The sequence below is a fragment of the Prionailurus bengalensis genome, chromosome B2 (genome assembly GCF_016509475.1).
Source record: "Prionailurus bengalensis isolate Pbe53 chromosome B2, Fcat_Pben_1.1_paternal_pri, whole genome shotgun sequence".
In the NCBI taxonomy this organism is placed as follows: domain Eukaryota; kingdom Metazoa; phylum Chordata; class Mammalia; order Carnivora; family Felidae; genus Prionailurus; species Prionailurus bengalensis.
Genome location: NC_057349.1, coordinates 22,335,851 through 22,347,149, shown reverse-complemented (window position 1 = coordinate 22,347,149; position 11,299 = coordinate 22,335,851). Strand labels below are relative to the sequence as shown.

Genomic DNA, 11,299 nt, shown 5'->3' with positions numbered 1-11,299 from the left:
AATAGTTCTATGAAAATAAACAAAGATTAACAAATAAGAAGAAGAAAATGCCACTTATACTGATGTTGCTATAATGAGGGAGTCAGTCAAGGAGAGACTCAAAGGCAAGCAGAGGAGGGGGATAGCTTTCTAGTGGAATAAAGGGAAGATAACAGGTGTGCCCTGATTGGAGGCTGTTGGCTTAGGGAAGCTGTAGACAGGCTAACAACATAAGGCATTGTGTGTGATTTGTTAGGGATACATAGTTGATTCCCTTTTGTTAGTCCTAAGTTGGGGGTAGGGACAAAAATGAGAGAAGCTGTCATTAATTAGGTCCTGACCATTTGGGGCTGATTGTTAAAGTCGTTTCGTGTTCTGGGATGTTACTCAAGATGGCAATCAGGTTTCCTGCAAGCCCAACTTACAGAAGGCTGTCTTTCTGGATTGGCTGGAGGCAGGCCTCATTCTATTGTGCTTGGCAAGTATTTGATTTTTTACAAATTGAAGGTATGTGGCAATCCTGCATCGAAGAAATCTTTGGGCAGTATTCTTCCAATGGCGTTTGTTCACCTTATGACTCTGGGTCATGTTTTGGTAATTCTCACAATAGTTCAAACTCTTTCACTATGACTATATTTGTTATGATGATCTGTGAACAGTGATCTTTGATGTTGCTGTTGTGATTATTTGAGGGCACCATGAACCACACCCCATATAAGACATTTAATCTATGAATGTGTGTTCGAACTGCTCCACCAACTGCTGTTCTCATCGTGCCTCCCTATTTCCCGAGACACAACAATATTGAAATTAGGACAATTAATAACCCTACAGTGGCCCCTGAGTGTTCAAGTATAAGGAAAAGTCACATCTCTCACTTGAAGGCAAAAGCTGGAAATAATGAAACTTAATGAGGGACGCCTGTCTCAAATGCTGAGACAGGAAAAAGTTTAGGCTTCTTGCGTGAAACAGTTAGCCAAGTTGTGAATGCAAAGGTAAGGTTTTGAAGGAAATTAGAAGGGCTACTCCAATGAATACATGAATAATAAGAAAGTAAAACAGTCCTATTGCTGATATAGAGAAAATTTTAGGGGTCTGGATAGAAGATCAAACCAGCCACAACATCATTATCCAGAGCCTAATCCAGAGCAAGGCCCTGACTCTCTTCAATTTTATGAAGGCTGAGAGAGGTTAGAAAGCTGCAGAAGAAAAGTTTGAAGCTAGCAGAGGTTGGTTCATGAGGTTTAAGGAAGGAAGCCATCTTCATAACATCAAAGTGCAAGGCAAAGCAGCAGGTGCTGATGTAGAAGCTGCAGCAAATTATCCAGAAGATGTAACTAAGGTCATTAATGAAGGTGACTGCACAAAACAACAGATTTTCAGTGTAGACAAGACAGCCTTCTATTGGAAAAAGATGCCATCTAAGACTTACATAGCTGGAGAGAAGTCAACACCTGCCTCCAAAGCTTCAAAGGACCAGCTGACTCTCCTGTTAGGGACTAATGCAGCTGGTGAATTTAAGTTGAAGCAGTGGCCATTGATCATTCCAGAAATTCTAGGGCCCTTAAGAATTATACTAAATCTATTCTGTGGGTGCTGTATACATGAAAACAACAAAACCTCGATGATAACACATCTATTTACATCATGGTTTACTGAATATTTTAAGCCCACTGTTGAGACTTACTGCTCAGAAAAAAAATTCTTTTCAAAATATTACTGCTTATTGACAATGCTCCTGGTCACCCAAGAGCTCTGATGGAGACAGACAATGAGATGAATGTTGTTTCCGTGCCTGCTAGCACAGCATCCATTCTCTAGCCCATGGATCAGGGAGTAATTTCAACTTTCAAGTCTTATTATTTAAGAAATACATCTTGTAAGGCTAGAACTGCCATAGAGAGTGATTGCTCTAATGGATCTGGGAAAAGTCAATTGAAAACTTTCTAGAAAGGATTCACCCTTCTAGATGACATTCAGAACATTGCTGACTCACTGGAAGAGGTCAAAATATCAACATGAGCAGGAGTTTGGAAGAAGTTGATTCCCACCCTCGTGGATGACTTTGAGGGGTTCAGGACTTCCTTCAGTGGGGGAAGTAACTGCAGATGGGGTGGAAACAGCCAGAGAACTAGAATTAGAAGTGGAGCCTGAGGATGTGACTGAACTGCTGCCATCTCGTGATCAGACTTGAACAGATGAGGAGCTGCTTGTTACAGATGAGCAAAGAAAGTGGTTTCCTGAGATGGAAGCTTCTCCTGGTGACAATGCTGTGAAGATTGTTGAAACGACAACAGAGGATTTAGAATATTACATAACTTGGTTGATAAAGCAGTGGCAGGTTTGAGAGGACTGACTCCAATTTTAAAAGGAGTTCAACTGTGGGTAAAATGCTATCAAATAGTGTCACCTGCTACAGAGAAATTGCTCATGAAATAAAGGGTCAGAGTGGCAAACTTCATTGCTGTGTTATTTCAGAAGTTGTATGTGCCACTCCCCCTTCAGCTCCCACCACCCTGATCCGTCAGCAGCCTTCAACATGGAGACAAGACGCTCCGCCAGCAAAAAGATGATGACTCACTGAAAGCTGAAATGATGTTTATTTTTTAGTTTAGTTTATTTTAAAGTATTTTTAATTAAAGTATGTATATATGTGTATATATAAATATATATATATTTAGACATAACACTATTGAACACTTAATAGACCATAGTGTAACCATAACTTATCTATGCACTGGGCAACCACAGAATGAGTTTTACTTGCTTTATTGCCACATTTGTTTTATTGCAGTGCTACGAAACCAAACCTGCAGTATCTTCAAAGTATGCCTGTTCTGCACATAGGACATTGGTCTCCTGGGTAGGTTGCTGCTGGTCACGGGTCAGAACTCTACTTTTATATATGGTCTGGTCATTGTATGTTTGTATATTCAGTCTCTCAAGTTGGATACTTTAGGGTTTTGTGGGTTTTCCTGATGTTATCCATCCCTTCATTTTTTTTTCCCATTCATCTTTTGGGAATGTGAGCTTGTAGCCTCAGTCCACTTCACTGGTGACTTATGAGTCCCCCTTTTCTTTCTTTTTCTTTCTTCCTGAGCACTGAGGAGCCCCTTCTGTGTTCTAAGTATTCTATAACCCCTCAGCTAGATAATGAGTAAACTTCTGGGGGAGAAGATGCTGGTCCCCTGAGTAAAGCCCAAACTTTGGACTGCATTGCTGCTCACTGGGTGAAAGCTATGACCTATATCACTGCAGAGATGCCAAGGCTTCTGGGGAGGCATCAAGGACTAAAGGTCACAGCTCTCCCCTGGACCTCATGTGAAAGGACAATTGAGCGCTTTCTGCAGGAGCTTCCAAGTCTCCAGACAGAGGGGAGTGCTGCGGATTCTTGTTAGAGGCACGTGGCCGCAGGCCCGGGTTCCTCTGCTGATGGAGGGAAGTGGAAACTCAGCCTGGTATCCTTTGTTGCCAAAGCTAACATCCTACAAGGCCTGCAGGTCCCAAGCAACTGAGCAAGGTCATCTCTTTTTTTGGCAAGCACTTAAAAAGGCTCCACAGCAGCAGTTCCTAGACATCATGCTGAGCTTTTGCGGGAATACCCTCTGCTCTCACCATCTGCCTGCTGCTGCTTTGGCCTCAGAGTTGGCCTACCAATTCATATCTTCCAGCAGAGATGTCCTTCCTTCAGGTTTCTTGACCAGCTTCTTGATGATGGTACATAATCTCTTAGCCATCTCTCTGCTCTGCAGGTGGCTCAACCCTGTTTCTTTATCCCATTTTCATTTGCTCTCTGAAACTCTCTTGATGTGGTCCCAGGATCTCTAGTGATCTGTGAGCACTTAATTAAATTTTCTAAGTGAAGCCCATGTGTTGGCCATCTTTTCACTTTTTCTCTGAATTGCTTATTTGCTGCACTTAAATTCATTACTAATGGAAAAATTCAACAGGTAAATCCATCACAAATTAAATTAATTCAGGAAGCTAAAATGGCCATAAACACTCAATGTAAAATATTTTAGCATTTGAAAACTCCATAGCAAAGATTTATCATTTACAATAAACACAGATATTATTAAAATAAACAATACACCTGGAAAGTAGGACTTTTTCAGTTTTGACTTCAGACATGCTGAGTATGTTTGGGCATGTGTATTTTTTTTCTCAACTTCTCTTGAAGCTACTTATGGCCAGGTGATGGAACCCTGGACCATGGGAAATAAATGGAAATGTGTGTAAAATGTCTGGTGTGAGTCCTTAAAGGTGGAGTGCATCCTCTGTTATTCTAATTTCCTTCTTGTTGGCTGGAATGTGAACACTATGGCTGGAGCTAAAGCAGCCTCATGAATAAGGCAGAAGCCTTAAGGATAGTGAAAGAAGCAGCAAATTAGAAAAAGCCTGAGCTCTGATGGCTCCTAGTCCTGGACCACCTTGTCAGACCCTTAGGTGAGAGTAAAATAAACAGGTGTCCAGTTTAAAGTACTGTTATTTTTGTTATTGTTTTCTAAACCTTGGCAACCAATTCTAATTGATACATACACCAAAATAATCAAAGAGCAAAGAGTAATGTTGCATTGTTCTTTAAAGGATGGGAAGAACATTTATGCCACACACGACTTCTCTATATTTTATCATTCTAAATCGACCCAAAAGGTTACTTCTTGGAGTTGCAGACTGTAAGCCACCATGCTCACAGTCTTTAATGAGTTAGAACTGCTTATATACACAAGAGAAAAGAGAGGTCATTATATCCAGCCACTGATGTTTGTCTTCATGTAATCACCAAGAATAAAATAACGTCATGTCAAGTGTGGAAGCGGTGATAACATCATCATATCAGGAAAGCTTCAGGTTAGAAATAATGAGTTTTCTTAGAAAAGAAAAAAAAGAACAATCAAACAAAAAAATAGAACAGGATTAACATAAAATATTTGGATGGTAAAAGCCAGGCTTCACAATCTCAATTTCAAATACCTTCAGGGACGAGCAAATTATATAAATGCAGTGTGATTTAAGACTACTGGAGAGGCAGGAACTCATACTCAAAACCTGAGAATCCATGCCTGGCCTGAACACACTCACCTTTTCCTGAAACATGCTTCTGACCAAATAAAACACACTGGTGAGCTGGTCTGATCTTTGGGCTACAAGTTGGTGCCTCTGGTAAATTTTGATCAACATTTGCTTTGGATTATAGTAGATTCCATTGTTGGGACCAGACATGCTCAGGCGGCAAAGGGGTTTATAATCAAGGGAAGGAAGGCAAGATGGGTGAACACAATTTCTGTCTGCATGTTGACTTTTAGACACTGGAATGCCTCATTAGGATCAGGAGTTATAATCTGGGAGGGTTACTTTTGAACTGGGTATGAGGTATGGGGGCTAAGGGAATGATCCAGATGAGAAACCAAAAACCAAGTACTAGATAGAAAGGAAGGAGGTACACAGCCAGGCTGGGATCCAGAGATACCTAATTTTCAAAACTAGAGTTTCAAATCCAAACAGTAAACCATCAGTCTTTTTCTTCCTTTCCAGGTTCATTGAGCTATAATTGACATATAATATTGTGTATGTTCAAGGTGCACAGTGTACAGAGCCATCAGTCTTTTGAAGCATATATGACAAAAAGTAACCTGTAATATGTACCACAGTCAGGGTTAAGTTCAGGAAGGAAAATATGCAGAAAACAGACTGATAGGCTGATAGTCATTCTTCCCATCTACCCACCCAAAAATACAAGGCTCAAAAATAATTACATAAAATCATGGGGTGCTTGGGTGGCTCAGTTGGTTGAGTGACTGACTCTTCATATCAGCTCAGGTCACGAACTCTTGGCTGTGAGATGGAGTCCAGCGTCAGGCTTTGTGCTGAGGGTGGAGCCTGCTTGGAATTCTCTCTCTCCCTTTTTCTCTGCACCCTCCCCCTACTCATGCATTCATGTGCACACACTCTCTCTCTCTCGCAAAATAAGTAAATGAACTTAAAAGAATAGTTAACAAATAATTAATAATTAACAAAAGACTTACTAACAAAGTCTTGAGTTAATGACCTACTTGGTCCAAATCCCCTTTAATTTAAATAAGTGTATGATCTTAGAAATTATTAGGAATATATCTGCTCCCTTTAGTCTCTAGTTTGGTTATTGACAAATATACAACAGTATTTCATAGACTATGGTTAAGATAGGCTACATGGTCCAACACCCCACATGAAAAAGCCAACAATTCAGAAAATTAAAACACATTTTCCTATAACATTCTTTTTTCCAGGCATAACACTGTACTTGAATTAATTACCTTGCTAGGAAAAAAAAATAGATAATTTCATTTGATATCACAAAAGAACTAGAATATTAGAAGATACTATGAGGGGTGCCTGGGTGGCTCAGTTGGTTGAGCGTCCGACTTCAGCTCAGGTCATGATCTCACACTCTGTGAATTTGAGCCCCGCGTCAGGCTCTGTGCTGACAGCTCGGAGCCTGGAGCCCACTTCTGATTCTGTGCCTCCCCCTCTCTCTGCCCCTCCCCTGCTCATGCTCTGTCTCTCTCTGTCTCAAAAATAAATAAAAACATTTTTAAAAATTAAAAAAAAGAAGATACTATGAGAACATGCACTGAAAAGAAGAGCTAGGAGTGAATCACAAATCTTAGAGTTTATCCTTATACTCCTCACTTGGGCAACATCTTGACTTGAATGAAGGCCAGCAGCACATATGAAAACTTGCCAAAAAAGCTCAATATATAGGAATCATCACATTGACATCTAAAAGGAAGAAAGCATGGTTCAATAGCATCAACCCAATTTCTCACATCTACATTGTGGGACAGATGGAGAAACAAGTTGACATATAAAAGGTCACTGATTTTGATATTCCTAGGACAGAAATGTTTCCAACTGGGAGTAAATCCACAAGTCACTGAAGTGTGAAGGGCTAATCCACTTTATTGCCTTCATCAAATATTTAGAAATGGTACAATGTTCATTGGAAGGAACTAAAAGGTTAAGAAAGGAATTTTTAGGTTCTATGGTTTAAATATGCACAAGCTAGATACTGTATTAAAACACTGGCTTTTTTTCCCCTATGAAAACAAGAACCTTCTTAGTGGAATTTGAGGCAGAGTCAATGGGACTGTGTATCCAAAAAATATTATAAGTTTTGCATATGTCTTTATAGTGGTAACACTAAAATCCCACTTAAATATTTTATAAGATAGAAGAAGCCTGATGGTCACAGGCCAGTCACTTGGTCTGCTAGTCCAGTGACTGATTTTTTACAATAAGGATTTAGGGTTAAAGATTTACATTAAAGATTCAGTGGCTGGCCTAAAACAGAATACCAGTGAGGCTCCCTGCATGCATTGATTCCTCTCCCCAGACTGTCTCAGAGATAGGGATTTTAAAGAGTCCACCGAATTGTATGTGGCTATTTTTAGAATAATTAAAGGATAAAGCCTTTAGTATGTGAAGTCAACCACTAGAATAAGTTACCCTGGGATCCATCCCAAATACAATGAAATAATACACTCAACAAAAGCTAAAAATTAAGAAACTTGTTTCTAACATTCTTAAAATTCTGCACAACAAAGTAATGAAACTCAAAGAATCCAGCCAGCATAAAATTGGTTCAATAGGATACAAAAGTTTATGATACAAAACAGTAGTCATCACAAATTAATACAGCTTTCCTCCACAGGTACTATAGTTCTTTTTCAGAACAGTGGATGTCCTTTTAAGATTTTATTGATAAAAGGAAAAATAACTACATAAGACAAGACTGTTGAAAGATAATCTATATTCTCAAAAGAAACTAAAAGGTATTGTAAACAAGTTATAACACATAAGCTACACTTACTTTTCTCCTCAGTCCAAGTTATGGTTTCCACCAGCTGTTGCAATCCCTAAGCAATGGGAAAAGAATCAGAATTGCTGCTTTGTTTTTGTTTTTATTAGTTAAGGTGGGGAAAAAAATAGGCTGATGTTGAAAGCACTCTAAATTTGAAATAATAATGCCTAAGTTAGAGTCACAGTTGGGCCACCTTTGTCTGTGCAACCTTGGACGATTCAGGTGTTTTTGTCTTAGTTCCTTTTCAATAGGCTGAGGAATTTAAATAGATTAACTCTAAATGCTTTTCAACATCTGACATTTACTATGGCTATGTGCAGCTGTTTTTCCCATTAGGAATTCTAAGCTCTTGTTGTCATTTTCTCCTTACACCTATTGGAAGCACCATTGCTTTCACCTCTGGGATCCTTTCTATGAGGTCCCCAGATCTAGGAGTAATCAGAGTCCTTTGCTGGTGATCAGTTCGGAAATGGGCATGTGACTCAAGTTGGGAACATTAAAATCAAGAATTCTGGGAAAGTTTATACTTGTTTTCCTGAGAAAACTTTTGCTCTCTTTCTCTGGATCTGGTTGGGTGCAGAATGTCAAATCTGATCTCCCTATTACTTTAGAAGTGACACCAATATTTTGAGAAAAGCTGAGTCAAAAAACTTCTGGGAAAAATGGACCCAGAACCTAGGATAAAGTTAGCACTGAAGTTGACCCTACTCTGCACTTAAAGTTACATGAGCCAACACATTTCCTACTGGAGCTAGCCAGTTGGAATTGGTGCTCTCTGGTTCCTACTGACAGATATTTGAAATTTTCATTTCATTGTACTTGAAATATTCATTCATGCTAGTCTTTCCTCTGTACTCATGCAGCACGCTGTGGAGGAAGTATTAAGAATGACTCACCAGCAGTGTCCAGTTGGTCTAGAATCTCAGCAGTGGAAAGAACCTAAGCTGTGAGGTTGTTATGCAGAGAAACTACATTTCATTCATCTTTGTGTCCTTACAAGTTAGCAAGGGAGTAGGCAATTAATACATGTGTCATGAATGAATAAGAAAAGATAATATTGGCAGCTTACATTTGTTGGGTGCTTGCTACTTGCCAAAACACACAAAGCAATTGTTTCTTTTAGATGTTCACATCCCAATCAGATGCCATGCCATCATGATTATTCCCACTAATCAAATAAAGTGAAAAATTAAGTTACTTGCCCAGGAGCACTCATAGGCACTTCAATCAACTTGCCTGATTTCAGAGCCTAAGTTCTTATTTATTTATTTATTTATTATTTATTTATTTATTTTCTGCTTCAGGTTTATTTGTACAAATAGCACAGGAGGGCACCAGCCTCATGCAGAAAGAAGCCCAAGAGTCACTGCAGTCCATCTGTCCTCACATCAACTAACAGAGACCTCTGGACTGGAGCCCTTGTGGGAACCTGGAAACCTTTAGGAGCCAGGGCTGGAGTGGCAGCTGCAGCGTGGGCTTTAGTTTGAACCTTGCACTTGGCCTTTGGTGGACAGAGCCTGAGCTATAGCCTGGGCTTTAGTTTGAGCCTTGCTCTTGTCCTTTGGCTGACAGAGCCTGGGACCCTTGGCAATGTGGGTACAAGCAGGTTTCCTGAGCTTGGGGTGAGCAATGCAAGCAAGTTGATTGAGCTGGTGGCTGCTGCCTTTTGGGATCTTGGACTTAACCCCATTGGGATTGACAAAGGCTTCTATATCCTCGGCACATGCACTCGTGGCTTTGGTGTTGTTGGTCTGCCTCTTCTTCAGGCCCTTCTTGTGCTTCTTGGCAAAGTGTGTATCCCTCAAGAACTTGGGGTCCACCCCCTTAACAGATTCCTGTCTTTGTGATTGGGGTTTCTTGATGCTGTTTCTGTGCCATTTTCATGATCAGCGGTGTGTGGTGTGGTTCTTGGCTTTGGCCATGTCTGCACCAAAGCCTGTGTCTTCTGAGTGCCTAGGACCAAACAAGTCCCTGTTTTTGACCTCAACTACTTTAGATGTTTTCTAGTTCAGGTCCACTACACGTTTGCAAACTGTTTGCACCATTTAATTCGGATGATTTTGCTTTAATAGGAAGTCTTTCCCAGTGAAGAAAGCATTCATACTACCCAAATAACAGTGGGTCTTCCTCAAGAAATAGGTTGCCATCTTCTCACCAACAAAGCCATGTTTGGGACAGTGTGCTAGTTCATTTCATTACCAGAAAGGAAACTCTCTTCTCTGTGTGATAATCACATATATAGAGAGTTTCTATAATGGTGTACAGCATTTTTTTCTAGCTATTCCTTTCAAGCTGCTACTCATCTCATAAAGAACTAATTGGGGGGCTCCCCCCTCTCTCTGATGTTGCTTCCCCTTATCCCTCACCTCACTTCCCCAAACACTCCTTACTGCTTCCCCTCCTTTGCTTACTTTTCCCAGGGTCCAGGTCCACCCTAGGTGAGTCTCACCGGGTTCCCAAAGTTCTGAGCATTGCTCTTGGCTCCAAAGCCATGTCCTTACTACGCTTTGAGGGAGGAGGCCTGAGGTCTTTCAGATTCCTTAGAGGGGAGCATCTGCAGAAAAAATAAATAAAAACCACATCAAAACCATCTCTTTTAGCCAATATTGGTAACTTCCTATGGAATAGCTTCAGGTGTTATTTTGTTAATTAAGAACATCTTGTTCTTCCCCAAAGGAAAAAGAAGGAAAGAGAAGATGAGAAAGAATAAAAATTCTACCCTACAAAAGGTACACCTTCTGGTTGTGCTCATTTTTTCTCACATGTTGAGGAATATGGAAAATGATATCCTTATTGAATGTGTTTGGGACCCACTGGTCTTGATCATGCACCCATCTGTCAGACACTAATGGGAAATTGATCTTTCATGCACACAGCATGTACAGGGTAAGAGGAGAACATAATGGATCTTTTTTAAAAATGAAGCAAAGATATTGCCTTCCTCACTCTTTTGGGTTTCTGACTCTGAGATCAATTGCTATCTTGTGGATAGCATTCCATTCATCAATGGAATGAAAAATTTTGTATATTTGTGCATTTTTTTTCTGGATAAAGAGTCTGTGACTCCAGAAAGTTTGATGACACATTCCTGATCTGTTCACCCAATGCAGAGAGAGCAGTCAATTATGGTTCTTCCACTTATGGGTATATGGAGACATATATATTTAATCACATTTTTATGAAAATAAGACAAATTAACATATGAACTTGTGTAGCATAACCATGAGAATCTATGCCATGTCTTCAGACTGTGCTTGTGCCTTTTCCAGCCATCTCACAAATACCCTTCATCCCTAATGGAGGAAAGAGTAAGTACATGCCTTATTCTATGTGGCTCAATAAAGGAGGGTGGCCAATTTGAATTTCACTTGGAGACGGTTAAATGGAGAGGACGTATAACTTAAAATAAAGCTTGAAGACAATAAAGGTCAGTTTGGAATTTTGCCTTTTCTGTTATGAGACAATTTGGAGTTATGC

The 11,299-nt window shown here is 40.0% G+C and overlaps 1 protein-coding gene across 1 annotated transcript; it reads right to left on the bottom strand.

The window, feature by feature from the left end:
* Positions 1-9,185: 9,185 nt before the first annotated feature.
* On the bottom strand, positions 9,186-9,753 carry LOC122490420 (60S ribosomal protein L29-like). The gene is given in 2 exon segments (XM_043593135.1): positions 9,186-9,323; positions 9,370-9,753. Coding segments are annotated over 2 exon segments (513 nt in total). The 5' UTR covers positions 9,745-9,753.
* Between the last annotated feature and the right edge of the window lie 1,546 nt (positions 9,754-11,299).